The sequence below is a fragment of the Thalassophryne amazonica genome, unplaced genomic scaffold (assembly GCF_902500255.1).
Source record: "Thalassophryne amazonica unplaced genomic scaffold, fThaAma1.1, whole genome shotgun sequence".
In the NCBI taxonomy this organism is placed as follows: Eukaryota; Metazoa; Chordata; class Actinopteri; order Batrachoidiformes; family Batrachoididae; genus Thalassophryne; species Thalassophryne amazonica.
In genome coordinates, this window is record NW_022986242.1 from 323,640 (window position 1) to 349,603 (window position 25,964).

The window sequence follows — 25,964 nt, forward strand, 5'->3', positions numbered from 1 at the left end:
AGACCTCAGTGCTGTTTTTGATACTGTTGACCATAAAATTTTATTACAGAGATTAGAGCATGTCATAGGTATTAAAGGCACTGCGCTGCGGTGGTTTGAATCATATTTATCTAATAGATTACAATTTGTTCATGTAAATGGGGAATCTTCTTCACAGACTAAGGTTAATTATAGAGTTCCACAAGGTTCTGTGCTAGGACCAATTTTATTCACTTTATACATGCTTCCCTTAGGCTGTATTATTAGACAGCATTGCTTAAATTTTCATTGTTACGCAGATGATACCCAGCTTTATCTATCCATGAAGCCAGAGGACACACACCAATTAGCTAAACTGCAGGATTATCTTACAGACATAAAGACATGGATGACCTCTAATTTCCTGCTTTTAAACTCAGATAAAACTGAAGTTATTGTACTTGGCCCCACAAATCTTAGAAACATGGTGTCTAACCAGATCCTTACTCTGGATGGCATTACCCTGACCTCTAGTAATACTGTGAGAAATCTTGGAGTCATTTTTGATCAGGATATGTCATTCAATGTGCATATTAAACAAATATGTAGGACTGCTTTTTTACATTTGCGCAATATCTCTAAAATTAGAAAGGTCTTGTCTCAGAGTGATGCTGAAAAACTAATTCATGCATTTATTTCCTCTAGGCTGGACTATTGTAGTTCATTATTATCAGGTTGTCCTAAAAGTTCCCTGAAAAGCCTTCAGTTAATTCAAAATGCTGCAGCTAGAGTACTGACAGGGACTACTACAGGGGCAACTGTTTGTTGTGATTTGGCGCTATATAAGAAAAAAGTTGAAAAAAGTTGATTGATTGATTGATTGATAGAAGGAGAGAGCATATCTCACCCATATTGGCCTCTCTTCATTGGCTTCCTGTTAATTCTAGAATAGAATTTAAAACTCTTCTTCTTACTCATAAGGTTTTGAATAATCAGGTCCCATCTTATCTTAGGGACCTCATAGTATCACCCCAATAGAGCGCTTCGCTCTCAGACTGCAGGCTTACTTGTAGTTCCTAGGGTTTGTAAGAGTAGAATGGGAGGCAGAGCCTTCAGCTTTCAGGCTCCTCTCCTCTGGAACCAGCTCCCAATTCAGATCAGGGAGACAGACACCCTCTCTACTTTTAAGATTAGGCTTAAAACTTTCCTTTTTGCTAAAGCTTATAGTTAGGGCTGGATCAGGTGACCCTGAACCATCCCTTAGTTATGCTGCTATAGACTTAGACTGCTGGGGGGTTCCCATGATGCACTGAGTGTTTCTTTCTCTTTTTGCTCTGTATGCACCACTCTGCATTTAATCATTAATGATTGATCTCTGCTCCCCTCCACAGCATGTCTTTTTCCTGGTTCTCTCCCTCAGCCCCAACCAATCCCAGCAGAAGACTGCCCCTCCCTGAGCCTGGTTCTGCTGGAGGTTTCTTCCTGTTAAAAGGGAGTTTTTCCTTCCCACTGTCACCAAGTGCTTGCTCACAGGGGGTCGTTTTGACCGTTGGGGTTTTTCCGTAATTATTGTATGGCTTTGCCTTACAATATAAAGCGCCTTGGGGCAACTGTTTGTTGTGATTTGGCGCTATATAAATAAAATTGATTTGATTTTGATTTGATTCTATTTTCTGGTTTACCACAGTCCAGCATTAGGGGTCTCCAATTGGTTCAAAATGCTGCAGCCAGACCTCTGACACAAAGCAGAAAGTTCGACTACATTACGCCCATTTTGGCGTCTCTTCATTGGCTTCCTGTCCCAGTGAGATCAGATTTTTTAGGTTCTGTTACTAAGCTATAAAATTATTCATGGACTGGCACCTCCCTACTTAGCTGACCTACTTAAACTTACGTACCGGCCCGGGCTCTGCGTTCTCAGGGTACAGGATTACTTTGTGTCCCTAGGGTGAATAAAAAGTCTGCAGGTCACAGAACTTTCTCCTGTCGTGCTCCTGTTCTGTGGAATGATCTCCCTGCATCAATAAAACAGTGAGATTCTGTAGAGACTTTCAAGTCCAGACTTAAGACGCACTTCCTACATCCGCCATGGATGTAATAAAATCATTTATTTGTCTGTCTATCTTTTAGCAGGATTACGTCAAAACTACTGAACGGATTTTGACAAACGTTTCACCGCAGATAGATATTAGGCCATAGAAGAACCCATTCAATTTTGGAGGTGATCCGATCTGAATCCGGCTTCTGGATCAAGACTCACTTTATATAGGCTTTAAAGGATTACTTTTAGCGGGATTACGTCAAAACTGCTTTACGGATTTTCACCAAATTTTTACCACAGATAAATATTAGGCCATGAAAGACGCAATTAAATTTTGGAAGTGATCTGGATCCGAATCCAGATTCTGGATCAAGGTTCACTTTATATACGCTTTGAAGGATTACTGTTAGCTGGATTATGTAAAAACTACTGCACGGATTTTGATGAATTTTCAACACAGATGCATCTTAGGCCATGGAAGACTCCATTCAATTTTGGAGGTGATCTGGATCTGAATCCCGATTCTGGATCAAGATTCACTTTATATAGGTTTTGAAGGAATACGTCAAAACTGCTTCACAGATTCTCACCAAATTTGCACCAAAGATAGATAATAGGCCATGGAAGACTCCACTGAATTTTGAAGGTGATCCAGATCCAGATTGTGGATCAAGATTTCACTTTATATACACTTTGAAGGATTTCTTCAAAGCTACTTAACGGATTCTCACCAAATTTGCACCACACATACATATTAGGGCATGGAAGACTACATTTAATTTTGAAGGTGATCCGGATTGGACTATGTCAGAGATCTCTGATTGCTCTTGTTTTCCCTTTCATATGGTTAGCATACTGGCATAGTATGTTACTGTGTTTTTTACTCTTTTAAATTCATTGCGTGCTGCAGCCTCAACTTCATCTAAATTCTGGGTCTTTTAGTGAAGCATAGGGCTAGTGGCCGGCGATCACGTTAGTATTTCTTCTGTTTTTCTTGTTGCTTAATGCTGACAAATTACACTGTATTTGTTGTCTTTCTGCTGTCTGATTCTGTTTTTTTCTCTCTGAGGTGCGGCTCCATCCAGAGGTGGGAGTGAGTGTCTTCTTCTGCAAGCCTCCCGTTCTGTGCACCTGTATGGACTCCCAAAACTTCCAAAAATTTCCTGTATATTCGTGTTGCCAACTGTGTCACTATCATGGCCCAAGCAGAGAGTCGCCCATTTGAGTCTGGTCTGCTTGAGGTTTCTTCTTCAAATCACCAGAGGGAGTTTTTCCTTACTACTGTCGCTTGTGTTCTTGCTCTGGGGGTTAGGAAGGTTAGACCTTACTGGTGTGAAGCACCTTGATGCAACTTTGCTGTGCTTTGGCGCTATATGAATGAAATAAATTGAAAATGACAAGAGGAGCTGGGGGCAGCTGGAGGAAGGTGGAGGAGGCTGGAGATTCTTCTTTCACATGGTTACATTTACAGAAATCTTTTTTTTGGGGGGGGGGGGGGAACGGGCTTTTTTAACAATAAAAGACTAAAACAAAGCGCTGGCTGTCAGTGAGGGAGGACGAGTGGAGCCATAAAAAAGACAAAAAGTTGAGTGATTGACAGCAACAACAGAGAGAAAACGGAAAATCTCACCAGAAAGAAGAGCGCCGACAGAAATAGAGAGAGAAACAGGGTTTGGGTAAAGATTCAGAGAGAAAACGTTTACAGGGAAACGGTAACCACGCTGCACGCTGTGCCGCTGAACTCTGACCCACGAGCATCTGAGAAAACGTGACGCAAAGCTGTCGAACAAATAAATACATATGTGTAGAAGCGTTGACCTTTGACCCGCATCCCCATCGGTCTGCTGCGTGACAGTCTGAGGTGACGGCGGAAACAAAGACGGCAGTTTCCTTAAACATGGGGTCAGCAAGCGCGACGACAGCAGAGACATGAGTGGACAGACGGATGACATAAAAAAGGAGCAGCGGACGAGGAGGGATGGACAAATAAGCCTCACAGCAACCACCGCCGGCCCCCAGTGGCATCATGGGAAAAACATAGTGGGAAGACGCGCCCACAGAGTCCTGTGTGAATCCACTTCTGATTTTTTCCCACTGCCTGAGGGGAAATGTTACATTTGTGCTTTTCTCTTTCTGCTTTCAGCATTTATTTTGGCTCATTTCTCTCAATTCATTTATGTATTTGATATAAGCTTTATTCTTGACCTCTCCCATGATCTCTGATCTCAATGACCCCTGTTATGTGTTGACGCGGGTTGAGGAGCGGACCTGCGTCAGACAGGACCCAGCGCTAAAAATAACCAGAAAGCGGTTCCAAACAGAAACTATTTATTATTCACCTGTGCTTAAAAGTGTAAAAACATAAAAACAACGTCCCTCTGGTGGAGTGATTCGTGGCTCGCTCTCCAGCGCCCGCAAGGATTAAAGCCGGCGCTCCTGGACTTCCTACCACCGCCAAACACCCCCCAGGTGGACACGACAAACTGATTCTCTGTGAAGCAAAGAGAAGGTGAGGTAAGTCAACAGATACAACTATATCTTCCAATAAACACACGCTATCAGCAACACACTCAGGTCAGTGTCCTTTTTTTACTTTATGCAAATGAGCAGCTTCTCACAACAAGTGGAGGATCACTTATCCTTCACGCCACAGCAGTGAGAAGCAAACTGCACAATTCTCTTCACAATTCCAGTATACTGTGTAACAAAACACCAAGTTACTATCAACAATTACTTAAACACTTAATTACCTTTAGTGTGTGCTGACAGCATGTGTCCTCACCCCTCCCTGCTTCACGGGCTCGATGTGTCAAAACCCAGGCGCGGTCCTCAGCGTCTCACAAACGAACGTCACAAGGTCGAGTTCCCGGCAGTTCTGCTCAAATCACACATGACTTAAATGCAGAACGCCATCCAATTATCTGCTTCAGCTGCAAGTCGTCCAGGTTGCACGTGAGCACCAATCACAGGTGCTTTCCATGATGTTGATGAGGGTGAAGACTCTTCAGCCAGCACCTTCTTCACAGACAAATCAGCCCTCATGCCACCTGGAGAGCAAAGAAAAGAAAAGAACACCAAAACATCCAGCCACGCCCCCCCAACACACAACAGACCCCTACCTGATATATAACACACACACACACACACATACACATTATACTGTGTACTTTTCTGCATTAATGCTGCATCATAGAGTGTAAATGTCCTTTACCAAGGACACTGACACGACCCCAGACCATGACAGAGTCTGGCTTTAGGACTTGTTACTGATAACAGTTTGGATGGTCCTTTGCATTTTTTTGTCTAGACCATACAGTGACAAAAACGACCTGTAATACTGATTCATCTGACCACAGTACAAGTTTCCACTGTGTGGGAGTCCAACCCAGATGCTTCCAAGCCCAGAGACAATTTCAGCACTTTTGAACAAGGTTAACATAAGGCTTCTTTTTTGCACTGTAAAATTTTAAGTGGGTTTAATCCTTTGCCCCTGTAGTTATATCAGCTATTGATGAATGACTGCTCTTGATGCAGTGCCATCTGAGGGATCAGAGATCATGGGTGTTCAGCGTATGGCCCAGTCACATGGCACTTAACAAAGGGCAATGAAGCCCAAACGAAACAAGAAATCTGGACTTTCGTTGGCATCGTTTAACCTTCGCTCAGCTTCATTCCTGCAGCTGGAGCTTCGTCAGGATTTTTAAACTGTTGAAAAATTTGAACAAAGGGCAACAAAAACCTCAATTCATCTGTGTTTCGTTTTGCTGTCATACTTGACGTTTTTTAATCGTTTGTTTAGTTTTTGTAACGTTATTGTTTAGTTTGACTTCGTATGACTGGCTGAATGTTTTCACACAGTACAGAAGTTGGCTTGTGAGCGCCGAGGCTGCTGCTGCGTTCATGTACCATGGGAAATTACAGGGCAAACTCAGCCTGTTTGCTTGGCTTTTTTTTATATGGGTGGGGGTGGGTGGGGGGGTCAGCTTCACTGGGCTCAGGTACCTTATATATGCCAGAATTAATCTTTTGTGTGGATACAATTAATTATTTTGCCACAACCAACTGCTGAATTTGAAACAACAAAAAAGTTGTGTAATTTTCGACGGTACTTGAATGCAGCATCAGCGACAGCAGCAGCTCCTGCTTGCACTTATTATTTTTTATTAAATATAACAATATGAGTGTAGGAATGACAATCCAGCTCTTCTGTACATGTGGCAACAGGTAGATAATTCAAAAGATTATATAAAGAGCTGCGGTTATATTATATTATATAAAGAGCTGCGGAAATAACGGCACATGGGGAGTCAATGCACGTTCACACAGACTGATCAATTTACTGCTCTGATATATTCATTATATATCATCTTTACACTTATATTTATTCTCCCTTTTGACAGTTTTCTGTTTTAAGTCAATATATATAGCTTAAGGCCCGGCCCCACTGGAGTTTAGGAGGATTTGCGTATGGATTGCACAAAAAATTGGTTCATATTCGCAATATGCGTGAAACATGCTTGTATGAGTCGGCTGACACCCGCACACGTCCACAATTATCTGCAGAGGCACATTTTTCCGTTACCAGGATTTTTGAGCTGCACAAAATTTTGGCTGCAGATGACATCCGCCTTACATACTCCATACATACTCAGTACATACACAGTACATACTCAATCTATGCGCTGTATATTCGCCGTCATCTGCTGATATCTGCAATTGACAGGGATTTGCGGCTTGGCAGCGGACTGGGACAGTGTGTAAAACAGATACTTTGCATGCCCATCATTTCCACATCACAAACTAAAATAAGTTGTAGCGACTGCATACAGATTGGCCACGAATAAAGCGTTTTTATTACATCTGCTTTGCATCTGATTTGAGGCGGATGCAAATCAGATGCGCTGTGTTCACAGCTGGACGCTGTTCTTTGTTCTACCGGCTGCCACGTGCTCTGCGCTGGATGCTGTGTATATAAAATAATTATTTCGTGGCGGATTAATCATTTTATTCTGCAAGTTGGCTGTTGAAAACGGCTCTAATCACCTCCTAAATCACAGAGGAAGCTGCAGCTGGAGCCGTTCGAATGGCTAACAAGCTGCAGAAAGCATTATGAGCCGTCTGAAAAGGTAATTATTTGACTTGTTTACATTGTCACGGCTTGATAAAACAGTTGTGTGTTTTTTCCTTCTTGTGTGGGGCTGTTAAAGCATGTATTTTTATGTTTATAACAGATTTAATTTGTTATAATCGTTCAGACGAAGTGCGCTGTAATGTGATCCGCTGACGTCACCACTCGCTTTGTTCACTGCTTGTTTACTCCACTTGAGCTGCATGTCGTGTTCAAGAATAGATCTCGCCACATAGCACGACATTTGTGCGTGAAAGATTTTTTTAAACATTTCAAAATTCTTTCTGCGTAACGTGATGTGTCGTGAGGAAAAGGCAGGCTCGTGTCAGTGCACTTTAGCAATCAACTTGTCCAAGTCCAGCACTTGCTTCAGAGGCTGTACTGTTGGTGTGAATAGTGATGTCGACGGCCCGAGTGTGCTTTTTATATGACCACAATGCAGGTGCCGTGCACGTGCAACACATGTGCGATGCATTCATAATACATTCATAATTTAAAGCGTCACGATCGTGAACTTCGGTTTTGTTTGGTTCCTCTTTCGTCCCTTTTTCACTCTTCTTCATAGACTGTTCAGTGATAAAGCTCTTTCATCCATCTTTTCTCAACGAATTGTGACTTTTTTACTTTTTCCCTTCGTTCAGGAATCGTCGTGTGCCATGTGACTGGGCCATTAGGTTTGCATCCTTTTTCCCATTATGCACTGAAATTCATCCAAATTCCTTGTATTGTTTAATGATATTCTGCACTGTAGAGGGAGAAATATGCAAATCCCTTCCATCTTTATTTGAGGAACATTGTTTTTAAACATTTTAATAATTTTCTCACACATTTGCTGACTGGAGATCCTCTGCCCGTCTTTGCTGCTCAAAGACTCAGCCTTTTGTGAGTGCTGCTTTTGTACAAAATAATTATGACAATCACCTGTTTGTTTTTGTTGACCTTGTCAGTAGCCCTAAATGACCCCCTTCCCAACTTTTTGGGGTTGCACAAAATGCAAGACATTATTTTAATCTGACCTCCATCAGGTACAGATAAGCATGCATATAAATAAATAGAAATATACTTAAGATTCTATTGATATAGTAGTGTTCAGAATAATAGTAGTGCTATGTGGCTAAAAAGATTAATCCAGGTTTTGAGTATATTTCTTATTGTTACATGGGATCAAGGTACCAGTAGATTCAGTAGATTCTCACAAATCCAACAAGACCAAGCATTCAAGATATGCACACTCTTAATGCTATGAAATCGGGCTATTAGTAAAAAAAAAAAAAGTAGAAAAGGGGGTGTTCACAATAATAGTAGTGTGGCATTCAGTCAATGAGTTGGTCAATTTTGTGGAACAAACAGGTGTGAATCAGGTGTCCCCTATGTAAGGATGAAGCCAGCACCTGTTGAACATGCTTTTCTCTTTGAAAGCCTGAGGAAAATGGGACGTTCAAGACATTGTTCAGAAGAACAGCGTAGTTTGATTAAAAAGTTGATTGGAGAGGGGAAAACTTATATACACAGGTGCAAAAAATTATAGGCTGTTCATCTACAATGATCTCCAATGCTTTAAAATGGAAAAAAAAACAGAGACACGTGGAAGAAAATGGAAAACAACCATCAAAATGGATAGAAGAATAACCAGAATGGCAAAGGCTCACCCATTGATCAGCTCCAGGATGATCAAAGACAGTCTGGAGTTACCTGTAAGTGCTGTGACAGAAGACGCCTGTGTGAAGCTAATTTATTTGCAAGAATCCCCCGCAAAGTCCCTCTGTTAAATAAAAGACATGTGCAGAAGAGGTTACAATTTGCCAAAGAACACATCAACTGGCCTAAAGAGAAATGGAGGAATATTTTGTGGACTGATGAGAGTAAAATTGTTCTTTTTGGGTCCAAGGGCCGCAGACAGTTTGTGAGACGACCCCCAAACAATGAATTCAAGCCACAGTTCACAGTGAAGACAGTGAAGCATGGTGGTGCAAGCATCATGATATGGGCATGTTTCTCCTACTATGGTGTTTGGCCTATATATCGCATACCAGGTATCATGGATCAGTTTGGATATGTCAAAATAGTTGAAGAGGTCATGTTGCCTTATGCTGAAGAGCACATGCCCTTGAAATGGGTGTTTCAACAAGACAATGACCCCAAGCACACTAGCAAACAAGCATGTGAAGAAATCATGAAAAACTGTGGTTATACAACTAAATACTAGTTTAGTGATTCACAGGATTGCTAAAAAAGCAGTTTAAACATAATAGTTTTGAGTTTGTAGCATCAACAGCAGATGCTACTATTATTGTGAACACCCCTTTTCTACTTTTTTTTTTACTAATAGCCCAATTTCATAGCCTTAAGAGTGTGCATATCATGAATGCTTGGTCTTGTTGGATTTGTGAGAATCTACTGAATCTACTGGTACCTTGTTTCCCATGTAACAATAAGAAATATACTCAAAACGTGGATTAATCTTTTAATCACATAGCACTACTATTATTCTGAACACTACATCTGTAGCAACATATTCAATTTGAAAATAAAGTAAAACCAGCAAAAAAATGGAGATACTTTTATTTTGAAGTGATCAAATCCTGCATAAACAGATGGACAAATCCATTAATTTTCCATTAACTCCTTTCCAGCAAAACCATCTCAAGAATTTATTTTAAATAAACTAAAACAAAACAAATACTTAAATGATCTGCATCTCGTTACGTCTGAATTCAGTCACTGAGTCTGTTTCTATATGTTTTAATCATTTTGTTGAGCAACTTCTGGAGGAGTCAACGCTGAAGTGGGGCTGAGGAGGTTAAAGGTCAAAGTTCACAGCAGCCTCACAACAAATAGCAGGAGCTGTGTGATGATAGAGGACGCGGTAAAACCAGTTCATTCTAGATCAAGCTGCATCACCTCTGACCTCTGTCACTTGGGTTCAAATGAAGCCTGGAGACAGAATGTTTTTAGTTGTAACCTCTGCCTGTTGCATGAGCTTCATGGGAGCAGAGACAGAAAACAGATCAACTCTGCAGTCCCATGTGCCTTCTGGCAAACTGTAGCGAAAATAGCACATCATCTTTTTTAAGTAAATCCTTCACTTAGCCCAGGCTGTGTTTTGTGTGTTCTGAAACAGTGTTTTGAGTTTGCAGTACCGATGAAAAGTTCTGTACCATCTGCAGCAACACGTTGGAGTTAAAGCCGGTGTAACTTTCCCAGTATGTTGTGTATTGTGTCAGGAACGTGCAGGTGGTGGGCGTCATGCTTGTCCCTGCAGCTGCTAGCTTAATTTATTAGGTAATGCTGACGTGAAGGCAGGGCCTTGGTGGGCGGAGCCTTGGCAAACAAACTACATACATACAAGTTCAACCACAGTTGTTGGTCATTTTCCATCAGCAGGTGGCAGTCAACAGGACATGTCTACAGGATAATACACAGGCAAAACTAAGGCTTTTTGATTGACATAGTGCATCAAAGCTAATCACCATCGAATCGGAGCATACGGCCTTTTTAATGTAGTGAGACGACATGCCCAGCTCTCCACAATTTCTCTTATACTCACTCGAATGGTAAGCAGTGAAAGCCGAGACAGGCATGTCCCAACTTGTCCTCTGGCACTCCGAAACGGAGGTGTTCCTTTGTCTCGCTTCATCAGCGAATCGGTTGTGACGCGCGAAGCCTCCGCGCAGCTTTCCATGACAAAATCTCTTGTTAAAAGTGAAATCTGCCGGAAAATGGCTGATGTCCAGCTCTTGTGATAACCAGAGAAATTGCACACAACGGTCCCGGCTCCACACAGCCATCCGTTTAGAAATGATGTGGTGGTTTCTGCCTCTCGATGGCGGCTCGGAGCGCGGCGCGCCGCGCGCCATTGTGGGCCGTCCTTAAAGCTGTAGTAACACTCCTTATTCTCTGTGAAGCCCGTAAAATTTTCACCAAAAGCCAGATAAAGTTTTCGAATGGTTTCCAGCTGCCTGCTTCTAACAGTTTCTGAAAAAATTCTGATGGAAAAAAAGCCCAAATCATTCCGCCATTTCCTCGCAATGAAACGACGACGAGAGGGGTGGACCAGTGCTCACTCAAAGCGTGCCCACAGGCAAATGATGCAACCAACAGGCGTGGAAAAACTCACGCATGCGCAAGAAGGTTCAATCTTGGCTGACGTAAAAACATATGAATCAAATCCATATAGTTTTTGGAAAAAATGAAAAGGTCCGTTACTTTTCTAACAGACCTCGTATGGTGAAGTTGTTGTTCCTATACCTTAAACACAGTGTAACCATACCTTAAACAAAAGCGCTGCTTTGGACTTTAGTTGCAATTCTGCAACACACTTGCTCCTGCTCACTACACACTATTTTCAACATAAAGCACTTTGTTCAAAAATGAAATCTTACATTACCATTGGGAAAACACATCTATTCAAAATACAAAACGCACTGGGTAATTGAAAATACAGGTGTGAAAACACACACCTGAAAATACTTGCTTACAAAACTGAACACCAGTCAGCCAGCTACAAAAAGGCCTCAGTTAAGCCATTTTGAGAACTTCGCAAGCATGGAGGCAGGGAGAGGTGGAGACAGAGACAGAGGAGGGGGAAGACGGAGAGAAAGAGGAGGACATGGTCGAAGAGGCCATGCAAAGACCGTTATTTCAGATGACCTAAGAGCAACTTTGGTGAACCATGTCATAAACCATGGCCTGACTATGAGAGAAGCTGGACAAAGAGTTCACCTTAATCAAAGCCGTTTCACAGTTTCCTCCATAATAAGAACATTCAGACTGGAAAACAGGTAAACAATGCAATCCGTCTCTGCCAGCTACAGGAACAAATACTTGCAGACAGGCAAGTGTTCAGCAACATAAATCAAGTTAGCATGACTACCATCAGACGCATCCTGGTAAAGCACAACATGACCATGAAACAACTGTACAAGGTCCCATATGAGAGGAACAGTGGCAGGATCAAAGAACTCCAACATGACTATGTACAGGTGAGTGTTACAGTGCTTTATATGTGCATGTATACAGTACATGTAATACAGAATAGCTGCATTCCTGTAACAGCTGAATATGTACCACATTCAGGAAGCTACACAGGTTCCTGTGTGGTGGGCTGGATAGGTTCTGTATGCTTTGTACTGCAGTTGTGTGCTTTGAGTAAAAGCCATCCGCAATATATTTTTTGTTACAGAGAATCTTGGACATGGATGGAGCTGCACAGCCTCATGAAGTAATTCTCATTGATGAGGCTGGATTCAACCTGACCAAAAATAGACTCGGAGGACGTAATATAATTGGCCAAAAGGAAATTGTGCACGCCCCGGGGCAGCGCATCACCTTGTGTGCCACCATCAGCTTTCGAGGACTACTACATCATAATACCAAACTGGGTCCATATAATACGCAACACACTGTAGCATGCTTAGATGCACTTGATGTAGTAGGACAGGACGGACCAGAGCAGCCCAGGGTTGTTGTTGTCTGGGATAATGTGAGTTCCCATTGGGCTGCTCTGGTCCGGAACTGGTTCACTGATCACAATCAATTTGAAGTTGTGTATTTGCCCCCTTACTTGCCATTTTTAAATCCTATAGAGGAATTTTTTTCCGCTTGGAGATGGCGTGTATATGACCAGCAACCACATGCCCACGTGCCTCTTGTGCAGGCAGTGGAGCTGTGGAGATGTTGAGGTGAGGTCTATCCATGGATGGATTCAGCACACAAGGCAATATTTCCCATGATGCTTAGCCAGAGAAGACACAGCTTGTAATGTTGATGAGATCCTGTGGCCAGACCCCAACACACGCCAGGATCCATAAGCCTGCAGTGCGAAGGCACAATTGTGTTTTTCTGTGTTTTGTTGTTTTTTATTCTTTGTTTTAATTTTTGTTTTATTGCTTTAACTGACTTTACTATACTGTAAAGTCCAGTAGTGCAACATATAGTGTTGATCATTTCATTTTTTGGTCGTTGTGAAAGCTTCCCTTATGTGGAACTGAATAAAAAACAGTGAAAATGAAAGACTGCAGTGTTTTATATAAAGTAGACTCATGTGTTGCTGCTGATTTGAAAGTGTATTCATATGATGCAAGTGGGCATCATTTTGTCATCACAGTGACATTTTGGCAAAGGATTGTCCAGTTTTGATAGCAAGAGTTTCTATTTGACACAGATGTGAATGGTTTCTTTCCCAGTGTTGTGTCTTATTTCTTTGTGAGTTTTGAAACTATGAGCAAAGTTTTGCAAAACGTGTTCAAGCAACAGACAAAAACTGTAACCTCTGGACCCTGAGCCAGCAGCACTAACACCTGTGCTGTCATGTCTGCAGCAGATTTCTCCTTAGTAACGACACTTTCCTGTTTCCAGTTGCAGAGCTGCACCAATTGATCATATTCACTTCCTGGTTCCACACAAGACTTTTCTTGTACTCTGACAACTTTCTTTCTGTTTGTGACATGGTATTTGTTGTGAGTCATGATGTGGAACACTGTGATGCAGACGCTGTGTGGTGAAGTAGGAAGCAGGTGTCCTGTTCAGGCCTTTATGGGCCTTCTGTCTTCATTAAACAGGGACACTAACACACATCCTGGGCCCTTCTGCAGCACATATCTATAATCGCTGGCATCTTCCAGGGCTCCCATCCAGCCCCGAGGCCCCAGGGTCACAAACCCTCAGACTCTGTTCTAAACGGCAGCAGACAAATGGCTTTTATTTCCTGCTCAGCCGATATCGCAGCAAAACATTCTCTTAATTCTCAACAGGTTTCATGGAAAATCGTCATTAGTGTGTTACAGATACGAGCTGGAAGATAAGAGCCGCGGAGAGGGAAGTGCAGCACAAAGGGGCCGAGAGAAGCCAGGCACCGAGGATCACTCACACCACATGCTCCAACTACAGCAGCACTCGTGAGAGTGCGACCCTCCGTGGAGGCTCAGCAACCCGCTCTGAAGTCCCAAAACCACAGCTGACCAGAACTGAATATGCTGTCCCCTTATCTTCAACGTGACGCCTTGAACTCACCTTACCAACAACAAAAAAAAAAGAAGCTATTTTACAGAACTGAAGAAAACAATAACAAATCAGTGGTTTTGTCTGGACCAATGAGGATTTCTCACAATAACTCAACATACATGAATCTACATTTCTGTCAAAGATGCAGATTTTGAACCAGATCTCAATCTAAGGGCCCTGTCCCACTGGCGTTTAGGAGGATTTGCGTATGGATTGCGCACAAAATTGGCTCATATTCGCTTAACATCCGCAATATGCGTGAAACATGCTTGTCGGCCGACCCCCGCACACATCCGCAATTATCCGCAGAGGCACATTTTTCTGTTACCAGCATTTTTGAGCTGCACAGAATTTTGGCTGCGGATGACATCCGCCTTACATACTTCATACATACTCAATACATACACAAACATACTCAATCTATGCGCTGTATATTCGCAGTCATCTGCTAATATCCGCAACTGACAGGGATTTGCGGCTTGGCAGCGGACTGGGACAGTGTGTAAAACAGATATTTTGCGTGCTCATCATGTCCACATCACGGACTAAAATAAGTTGTAGCGACTGCATACAGATTGGCCACAAATAAAGTGTTTTTATTACGTCTGCTTTGCATCTGATTTGCGGCAGATGAAAATCAGATCCGCTGTGTTCACAGCTGGACACCGTTCTTTGTTCTACCGGCTGCCACGTGCTCTGCGCTGGATGCTGTGTATATAAAATAATTATTTCGTGGCAGATTAATCATTTTATTCTGCAAATTGGCTGTTTAAAACGGCTCTAATCACCTCCTGAATCACAGAGGAAGCTGCAGCTGGGACGACAATGAATGTCCGTAATTTGTGTACTCCCACTGGGGAGAGGATTAATTGCACATGAATTGAGTACACAAATTTGGGGCATTCGTTGTCGTCCACAACAAAAATGGCCAAAAATGACAAATGTCCCAGTATGAATCACAGATATATTAATAATGGATAGTGAATATATGATGAACAATCACGGTTGTATAACGCATGTAGTGAGGAAACGGATCCGACACATTGAGATTATCACGGCAGTATTACGGGTGTATTATGAATACATCGTGCACATGTTGCGCGTGCATGGCATCTGCACTCGGGCCGTCGACATCACTATTCACACCAACAATACAGCCTCTGGAGCATTTGCTGGACTTGGACAAGTTGATTGGAGTAAAGAAGCAGTGAACAGGGTGAGTGGTGACGTCAGCGGATCACATCAGAGCGCAGCTCGTCTGAACGATTATAACAAGAAGTTAAACTGTTATAAACAGGAATAAATACTGTAACAGCTGCAGACAAGAAGGAAAAAACATGCAACTGTTTTATCAAGCCTTGACAATGTAAACAATCAAATAATTACCTTTATAGATGGCTCAAAATGCTTTCTGCAGCTTGTTAGCTGTTCACGTGCGTGCATGTGCGCGCGAATGGCCCAGCTGCAGCTTCCTCTGTGATTTAGGAGGTGATTAGAGCTGTTTTCAACAGCCAATTTGCAGAATAAAATGATTAATCTGCCATGAAATAATTATTTTATATAGGCAGCATCCAGCGCAGAGCACGTGGCAGCCTGTAGAACAAAGAAAGGTGTCCAGCTGTGAACACAGCGCATCTGATTTGCATCTGATTTGCATCCGCCGCAAATCAGATGCAAAGCAGATGTAATAAAAACGTTTTATTCATGGCCAATCTGTATGCAGTCACTACAACTTATTTTAGTTCGTGATGTGGACATGATGGGCACGCAAAGCATCCGTTTTACACACTGTCCCAGTCCCCTGCCAAGCCGCAAATCCCTGTCAGTTGCGGATATCAGCAGATGATGGCGAATATACAGCGCATAGATTGAGTATGTTTGTGTATGTATGGAGTATGTAAGGCGGATATCATCCGCAGCCAAAATTTTGTGCAGCTCAAAAATCCTGGAAACAGAAAAACGTGCCTCTGCGGATAACTGCAGACGTGTGCGGGTGTCAGCTGACTCATACAAGCATGTTTCACGCATACTGCGGATGTTAAGCGAATATGAGCCAATTTTGTGCGCAATCCATACGCAAATCCTCCTAAACACCAGTGGGACCAGGCACTAAATGATCACTTGTTGATCATCTGTCATGTGATAAAAGATGAATGAGACAGTTCAGAATGTTGGCTTTTATGTCCGGTTATTTAAAACTTGACCAGTGCTGGTGGCCAACTGGTTGGTGTGTTTGGTTTCAGTACAGCAGGTTCCTGGTTCAAACCCCACCCCTGCCACATTTCTTCATGTAATGTGGAGTTGCATCAGGAAGGGCATCTGCCATAAAATTTGTGCCAATTCAACTTGCAGCTCCAGCTTGGATTTGCTGTGGCGACCCTGAGTGCAAAGAAGGGAGCAGCTGAAGGGTCTTACTTTTTATGTAAGGGTTGGAACGATACTCTTAACTCCAGATACAATACGTATCAGGATACTCAAGTGCCAATTCAGTATGTATCAAGATACTCGGGTGCTGATTTGGTAAGTATCACGATACGTGAGAAATATCATTGTACAAGTATTGCTCTATATTACAATATATTGTGATTTGTTTGCGTTATGTAAGATTAAACCACAGAGAAAAGTGTACAAATACACTTCTAAAGACTTTATATAATAAATCATATTGAAAACAAATGCACATTGCATTCATTTTTGTTGTTGCTGTTTTTTTCCCCTCAGGCGATCCATACTACATATTTGGTAATTAAATAATTAAAAGACTTTTTGAAGGAAACTGCCTGCCTGTGAGTGTATCCTTAACTCCACACTTAGTTGCATGAAAAGCAGTAAAAGTAGTTTATTGGGGTGGAGCAGCGTAGATTTAACTGCTATATCATGAGGCGTGCTACAGCGCATCAGGCAGGGAACTGTTTTTCTATCTTGGATGAATACACATGGTGTGTGCAGCCAGTACATTCTGAGTGCCGGTCCCAAGCCCGGATAAATGAGGAGGGTTGCGTCAGGAAGGGCATCCGGCGTAAAACAAGCCAACCCAACTATGCAGACTCAGAATCGAATTCCCATACCGGAACGGTCGCGGCCCAGGTTAACAACGTCCGCCACTGGTGCTATTGCCCAACAGGGTGCCGGTGGAAATTGGGCTACTGCTGGGCGAAGACGACGACGAAGAAGAGGAGGAACACGTTGCCACGAACAGCGGGAGAAGAAGAAAACTAGAAGGGTGGAAATGAGAGTGGGGACTTTGAATGTTGGTAGTATGACTGGTAAAGGGAGAGAGCTGGCTGATATGATGGAGAGGAGAAAGGTAGACATATTGTGTGTGCAAGAGACCAAGTGGAAGGGAAGTAAGAGCAGGAGCATCGGCAGTGGGTACAAGTTGTTGTACCATGGTGAGGACAGAAAGAGAAATGGTGTTGGGGTCATTTTAAAGGAAGAGTATGTTAAAAGTGTGTTGGAGGTTAAGCGAGTGTCTGACAGGGTGATGAGTGTGAAGTTGGAAATTGAAGGGGTGATGATGAATATCATCAGAGCATATGCCCCACAGGTAGGTTGTGAGATGAAGGAGAAAGAAGATTTCTGGAGTGTGTTAGATGAGGTGGTGGAGAGTGTGCCCAAGCATGAAAGAGTGGTGATAGGAGCAGACTTCAATGGGCATGTTGGTGAAGGGAACAGAGGTGATGAGGAAGTAATGGGTAGATATGGTATCAAGGATAGGAATGGGGAAGGACAGCTGGTAGTTGATTTTGCAAAAAGGATGGAAATGGCTGTGGTGAATACCTACTTTACGAAAAGGGAGGAGCACAGGGTAACATATAAAAGTGGAGGAAGGTGCACACAGGTGGACTACATTCTTTATAGGAGATGCAAGCTAAAAGAAATCACAGACTGTAAGGTGGTAGCAGGAGAGAATGTCACTAGACAGCATAGGATGGTTGTTTGTAGGATGACTTTAGAGGTAAAGAAGAAGAAGAGAGTGAGAGCTCAACAAAGGATCAGATGGTGGAAGCTGAAGGAGGAAGACTGTGTGAAATTTAGCGAGCAGGTGAGAGAAGCACTAGTTGGAGGGGAAGCAATTTTGGACAATTGGAAGAGTACTGCAGATGTGGTGAGGGAGACAGCTAGGGCAGTACCGGGTATGACATCTGGACAGTGGAAGGAAGACGAGACTTGGTGGTGGAATGAAGAGGTCCAGGAAAGCATAAGGAGAAAGAGGTTGGCGAAAAAGTTTTGGGATAGTCGGAGAGATGAAGAAAGTAGACAGGAGTACAAGGAGATGCGGCGTAAGGCGAGAAGAGAAGTGGTAAAAGCAAAGGAAAAGGCATATTGCGAGCTGTACAAGAAGTTGAATAGTAAAGAAGGAGAAAAGGACTTGTACCGATTGGCCAGACAAAGGGACAGAACTGGAAAGGATGTGCAGCAGGTTAGGGTGGTAAAAGATGCACATGGTAATGTGCTGACAAGTGAGGAGTGTGTGCTGAAAAGGTGGAGGGAATATTTCGAAGAGTTGATGAATAAAGAAAATGAGCGAGAGAAAAGGCTGGATGATGTGGTGAGAGTAAATCAGGAAGTAAAAGAGATTAGCAAGGAAGAAGTGAGGGCTGCTATGAAGAGGATGAAGAGTGGAAAGGCAGTTGGTCCAGATGACATTCCAATGGAGGCATGGAAATGTCTAGGAGAGATGGCAGTAGAGTTTCTAACCAGATTGTTTAATAAAATCTTGGAAAGTGAGAGGATGCCTGAGGAGTGGAGACGAAGTCTGCTGGTTCCTATTTTCAAGAACAAGGGTGATGTGCAGAGCTGCAGTAACTACAGAGGCATAAAGCTGATCAGCCACAGCATGAAGTTATGGGAAAGAGTAGTAGAAGCTAGGCTTAGAAAACAGGTGAAGATCTGTGAGCAGCAATATGGTTTCATGCCGAGAAAGAGCACTACAGATGCAATTTTTGCTCTGAGAATACTGTTGGAAAAGTACAGAGAAGGACAGAAAGAGTTACATTGTGTGTTTGTGGACTTAGAAAAAGCTTATGATAGGGTGCCAAGAGAAGAGTTGTGGCATTGTATGAGGAAGTCTGGAGTGGCAGAGAAGTATGTTAGGGTAGTACAGGACATGTACAAGAATAGTGTGACAGCGGTGAGATGCGCAGTCGGAATGACAGACTCATTCAAGGTGGAGGTGGGATTACACCAAGGATCAGCTCTGAGTCCTTTCTTGTTTGCAGTGGTGATGGACAGGTTGACAGATGAGATCAGACAGGAGTCCCCATGGACTATGATGTTTGCAGATGACATTGTGATCTGTAGTGAGAGTAGAGAGCAAGTTGAGTCTAGTCTGGAGAAGTGGAGATATGCTTTGGAGAGAAGGGGAATGAAAGTCAGTAGAAGCAAGACTGAGTACGTGTGTGAATGAGAGGGAGCCCAGTGGAATAGTGCAGTTACAAGGAGTAGAAGTGGTGAAAGTAGATGAGTTTAAATATTTGGGGTCAACTGTTCAAAGTAATGGAGAGTGTGGTAGAGAGGTGAAGAAGAGAGTGCAGGCAGGGTGGAGTGGGTGGAGAAAGGTGGCAGGAGTGATTTGTGACCGAAGAATATCAGCAAGAGTGAAGGAGAAAGTTTACAAAACAGTAGTGAGACCAGCTATGTTGTATAGTTTAGAGACAGTGGCACTAACAAAAAGACAGGAGGCAGAGCTGGAGGTGGCAGAGCTGAAGATGTTGAGATTCTCTTTGGGAGTGACAAGAATGGACAAGATTAGGAATGAACATATCAGAGGGACAGCTCAGGTGGGACGGTTTGGAGACAAAGTCAGAGAGGTGAGATTGAGATGGTTTGGACATGTGCAGAGGAGGGACCCAGGGTATATAGGGAGAAGGATGCTGAGGATGGAGCCACCAGGCAGGAGGAGAAGAGAGAGACCAAAGAGGAGGTTCATGGATGTGCTGAGAGAGGACATGCAGGTGGTTGGTGTGACAGAGGAAGATACAGAGGACAGGGAGAGATGGAAACGATTGATCTGCTGTGGCGACCCCTAACGGGAACAGCCGAAAGACAATGAAGAGGATGAATAATTTTCATGCCTTGGCACAGCACTGGGTCGCACAGCAGCAGGTTGCACAAAGCAACCGAACATGCAGGCTAAGAGAGATGGTGGCACAGTGCCCGCCCGCCCTGCTCGGTTCACTGCACGTTTGGCTCGCGAATGGTTGCTGAATTTCATCCTTTAAAACATACTCGCCCCATCTGTAATTTTTGCACTCTTCGGTTTTAGGTCCTTTTAGTAATAAAGAAAAAAAAAAAAAAACAGCAGTGTTCAATTTCATCAATGTGTAAATTTTATGCAATCCACCCTTTTTTTTCTTGTCAATACATGGGCACCCTCTGTTGAATGAAATTAAATTATATCAATTCTGTACTTTAAAGATCAAGTCTCTTGTCGTAAGATTAAATACCACAATATTGTGCGTACCAATTTTTTCCCTTTCCCTAGTAGACGTATTAAAGAACATAGTGTGAAAAAGTTGTCTCCACTTGACTCAGACAAGTCTCATCTTGTTGAGTTATGTCAAATGAGTTATTTCACATGTCACTGTTGACTGAGAATTTACATTGAGAATTTACAGCTGGATTCTACAAATCTTTTTTAGTGTAGAACAAAACACCATTTGCAGCAGACTTTCTGCTTGCGGCAGGTATAATCAGAAGATCCCTTAACAACATTTTATAATTGCAAGTGAAATTTGATCAAGATCCAGATCAGGATTCTGGATCAAGATTTCCCTTTATATAGGCTTTGTAGGATTACATCGAAACTACTTCACAGCTTCTCACTAAATTTGCACCACAGGCCATCGAAGACTCCACTGAATTTTGGAGGTGATCTGGATCTGGTTTGGCAGATGTCAGAACTCTCTGATTGCTCTTGTTTTATATACTGCAGCTGATCTTTACTTTTTGTGAAAAATGTGTCACAATGTTCACTCACCCTGGAAGGTTCGATTCCACATCTGCCAGGTGACGGCTTGGCCCGGCGGACGGCTGCCGAATGCTGTCATGGTCTCGTTCAGAGTGTGAGCATAAAACATCACACTGTCATAGAAACCGGCAGCAATTATGTTCATCTGGAAAACAGGAATCAATTCAGTGTTAGAGATTAAAAAATAAAAAAACATCTGTCTATAAATGTTCTGTTGTGATCAACCGAACACACACAGCAGAGTGGAAGCAGGCGGGGCTGTAAACTTGGTGATGCAGTGATACCTGGCATCTCCCACTGCCATGATTGCATGTGTCAGCAAGAAACCAATCATGGACAAATATATAACATCATAACTGCAAAATTAGCTTATTTCATAAAATCAATAACCGGGTAGCGGTCTAAGGGCCCTGTCCCACTGGCGTTTAGGAGGATTTGCGTATGGATTGCACACAAAATTGGTTCATATTCGCTTAACATCCGCAATATGCGTAAAATATGATTCTGTTGCCAGTATTTTTGAGCTGTACAAAATTTTTGCTGCGGATGACATCCGCCTTACATACTCAATACATACTCAATACACACACAAACATAATCTACTGCGCTGTATATTCGCCGTCATCTGCTGATATCCACAACTGACAGGGATTTGCGGCTTGGCAGCGGACTGGGACAGTGTGTAAAACGGATGCTTTGCATGCCCATCATGTCCACATCATGAACTAAAATAAGTTGTAGTGACTGCATACAGATTGGCCATGAATAAAGCAATTTTTATTACATCTGCTTTGCATCTGTTTTGCGGCGGATGCAAATCAGATGCGCTGTGTTCACAGCTGGACACCTTTCTTTGTTCTACTGGCTGCCACGTGCTCTGCGCTGGACGCTGCCTATATAAAATAATTGCCTATATAAAATAATTGCCTATATAAAATAATTATTTTGTGGCAGATTAATCATTTTATTCTGCAAATTGCCTGTTGTAAACAGCTCTAATCACCTCCTGCATCACAGAGGAAGCTGCAGCACGACAACAAATGCCTGTAATTTGTGTACTCCCACTGGGGAGAGGATTAATTGTGCATGAATTGAGTACACAAATTTCGGGCGTTCGTTGTCGTCCGCAACAAAAATGGCCAAAAATGACAAATGTCCCAGTGCACGGCCCAAGTGCACTTCTTTTATGACCACAATACAGATGCCGTGCACGCGCAACACGTGCACGATGCAGTCATAATACACCCATAATACTGCCGTGATAATCGCAATGCGTCGGATCCGTTTCCTCACTACATGCGTTATGCAACCTTGATTGTTCATCATATATTCACTATACATTATTAATATATTTGTAATTCATACTGGGACATTTGTCATTTTTAGCCATTTTTGTTGTGGATGACAACAAATGCCTGTAATTTCTGTACTCAATTCATGCGCAATTAATCCTCTCCCCAGTGGGACCGGGCCCTAACAATCAGTGTAAGCCCCCAAAAATTCAGTCTACACTAATTGGTGAACTTAGCTAGCTCTCTCTCTCAGCGACTGTAGTAAGTGAGCGGGTCTACTCAGTAGCTAGTTCATGCACTTACCAAGATAATATTTACTTGAAATAAAGAAATTTTTTTTCTCTCCCATCTTGACTTAGCTGACTACGAACTATACTAATCTACTTGTGCGACACTTTATGTGCAAATTATAGATGCTGACTCACGTCCTGATGGATTACATGAGCAAATATTTCACATCCTTGGTCAAATATGTGTATATCACACTAAAACAAAATACAATTCATCGCAACACTTTCTAACCAAATGCAAGTTTGACAGGTTGCAGTTACTCATCATCTTCATTTTCTGATTTCTGTCCAAAAAAAATCAGAGTTTTGCAGAACTCAGTAATTACCTAACTACGTGCGTGTATGCCGTCTCTATGTGGACGTGTCAGTTTGCATGGAATCCAGACAGACGGCATGATGTGACCCTGTTCCTGCTGTGAGTCTAATTTACAGCAGAAGAGCTCTGAGTGCTCATCTGATGGAACAGAAGCTGGAGACCGACTGATTCGTTTAATTGCATTTGAACGCAGCCCCATTAACGGCTGGCACTGACGTCACCGTTGTACTGGAACACTGCCGGATCAACCGGTCCACACACTTAATGGACACCACGCTGACTCATAAATGTAAAATCAATACATGATTACCCATAATCCTCCCTGAAAATGTTTGCTATTAAGTGGGATTTGAAATTGCTGATGGGGTTAAGCAACAAGAAACTATCACAAAAATCTGAAACCTTCAGCGTGTCATGTTCATCACTCACAGCAAGAATTTTCAGGGTTTGCATGTTCTCCCCTTGTCTGCATGGGTTTACACTTTCTCTGTATGTTTTTGCACATTATCTGCATGGGTTTCCACATTATCTGCATGTTTGTGCATTATCTGCATGGGTTCTCTGCATGGGTTTGCATGTTCTCTGCATGGGTTTGCATGTTATCTGCATGGGTTCTCTGCATGGGTTTGCATGTTCTCTGCATAGGTTTGCATGTTCTCTGCATGGGTTCTCTGCATGGGTTTGCATGTTCTCTGCATGGGTTTGCATGTTATCTGCATGGGTTTGCATGTTATCGGCATGTGTTTGCACATTATCTGCATGTGTTTGCACATGTGCTGCATGGATTTGTGCAATATCTGCATGTGTTTGTGCATTATTTGCATATGTTTGTGCATTATCTGCATAGGTTCTCTGCATGGCCTTGCATGTTATCTGCATGGGTGCATTATCTGCATGTGTTTGTGCAATATCTGCATGTGTTTGTGCATTATTTGCATATGTTTGTGCATTATCTGCATAGGTTCTCTGCATGGCCTTGCATGTTATCTGCATGGGTGCATTATCTGCATGTGTTTGTGCAATATCTGCATGTGTTTGTGCATTATCTGCATATGTTTGTGCATTATCTGCATGAGTTCTCTGCATGGCGTGGGTTTGCATTGTTATCTGCATGGGTGCATTATCTGTATGGGTTTGCACATTATCTACATGGGTTTGCATGTTATCTGCATGGGTGCATTATCTGCATGGGTTTGCACATTATCGACATGGGTTTGCATGTTATCTGCATGTATGGCGCATTATCTGAATGTTTGTGCATTATCTGCATGGGTTTGTATGTTATCTGCATGGGTGCATTACCTGCATGGGTTTGTGCATAATCTGCATATGTTTGTGCATTATCTGCATGGGTTTGTGCATTATCTGCATGGTTTTGCATTGTTATCTGCATGGGTGCATTATCTGCATGTGTTTGCGCATTATCTGCATGTACTTGTGCATTATCTGCATATGTTTGCGCATTATCTGCATGTGTTTGTGCATTATCTACATGGGTTATCTGCATGGGTTTGCATGTTATCTGCATGGGTGCATTATCTGCATGGGTTTGTGCAATATCTGCATGTGTTTGTGCATTATCTGCATGGGTTTGCATTGTTATCTGCATGGGTGCATTATCTGCATGGGTTTGTGTACAACGTCCTGGTGATGTGCTGCCAGAACTAACCGCCTTCACTTCCTGCTTGTTCTTGGAATAGTTTGTCTTCCACATGTGAAATGTGGCTGAACTGAACCCACTTCCTGAATTGGCCATTGCAGAAAATGTTTATTGGTAATTTATTGACTTTGATATGTGCACCTCCTGGAGGGCGTTCTTGATCTGGCTAGCTGTTGTAACGGCTCTTGTCTTTGTTTCTTCTGTCATTTAAGGGCCCTGTCCCACTGGCGTTTAGGAGGATTTGTGTATGGATTGCGCACAAAATTGGCTCATATTCGGTTAACATCCGCAATATGTGTGAAACATGCTTGTATGAGTCGGTCGACACCCGTACACGTCCGCAGTTATCCGCAGAGGCACGTTTTTCCGTTTCCAGGATTTTTGAGCTGCACAAAATTTTGGCTGTGGATGACATCCGCCTTACATACACAATACATACACAATACATACTCAATACATACATATACATACTCAATCTATGCGCTGTATATTCGCCATCATCTGCTGATATCGCCAACTGACAGTGATTTGTAGCTTGGCAGCAGACTGGGACAGTGTGTAAAACGGATATTTTGCGTGCCCATCATGTCCACATCACGGACTAAAATAAGTTGTAGTGACTGCATACAGATTGGCCACGAATAAAGCGTTTTTATTACATCTGCTTTGCATCTGATTTGTGGTGGATGCAAATCAGATGCGCTGTGTTCACAGCTGGATGCCGTTCTTTGTTCTACCGGCTGCCACGCGCTCTGCACTGGATGCTGCCTATATAAAATAATTATTTTGTGGCGGATTAATCATTTTATTGTGCAAATTGCCTGTTGAAAATGGCTCTAATCTCTTCCTGAATCACAGGAAGCTGCAGCTGGGACTTTCGCAAGCTGCAGAATGAATGAATATTTTGAGCTGTCTAAAAAGGTAATTATTTGAATTGTTTACATTGACAAGGCTGATAAAACAGTTGTGTGTTTTTTCCTTCTTGTCTGCAGCTGTTACAGTATTTATTCCTGTTTATAACAGTTTAACTTCTTGTCATAATCGTTCAGACGCGCTGCGCTCTGATGTGATCCACTGACGTCACCACTCGCCCTGTTCACTGCTTCTTTACTCCAGTCAACTTGTCCAAGTCCAGCAAATGCTCCAGAGGCTGTATTGTTGGTGTGAATAGTGATGCTGACGGCCCGAGTGCGCTTCTTTTATGACCGCAAAGCAGATGCTGTGCACACACAACATGTGTGCGATGTATTCATAATACACCCGTAATACTACCGTGATAATCTCAATGCGTCGGATCCATTTCC

The 25,964-nt window shown here is 42.7% G+C and overlaps 1 protein-coding gene across 1 annotated transcript in view; it reads right to left on the reverse strand.

The window, feature by feature from the left end:
- The window catches only part of LOC117505756 (atrial natriuretic peptide receptor 1-like), a 301,825-nt gene that overhangs the window by 116,115 nt on the left and 159,746 nt on the right, over window positions 1-25,964 (reverse strand). The window contains exon 5 of the mRNA XM_034165299.1: window positions 21,112-21,247. Within this exon, the coding sequence (XP_034021190.1) occupies window positions 21,112-21,247 (136 nt within the window). The remainder of the gene's footprint in view (window positions 1-21,111; window positions 21,248-25,964) is intronic.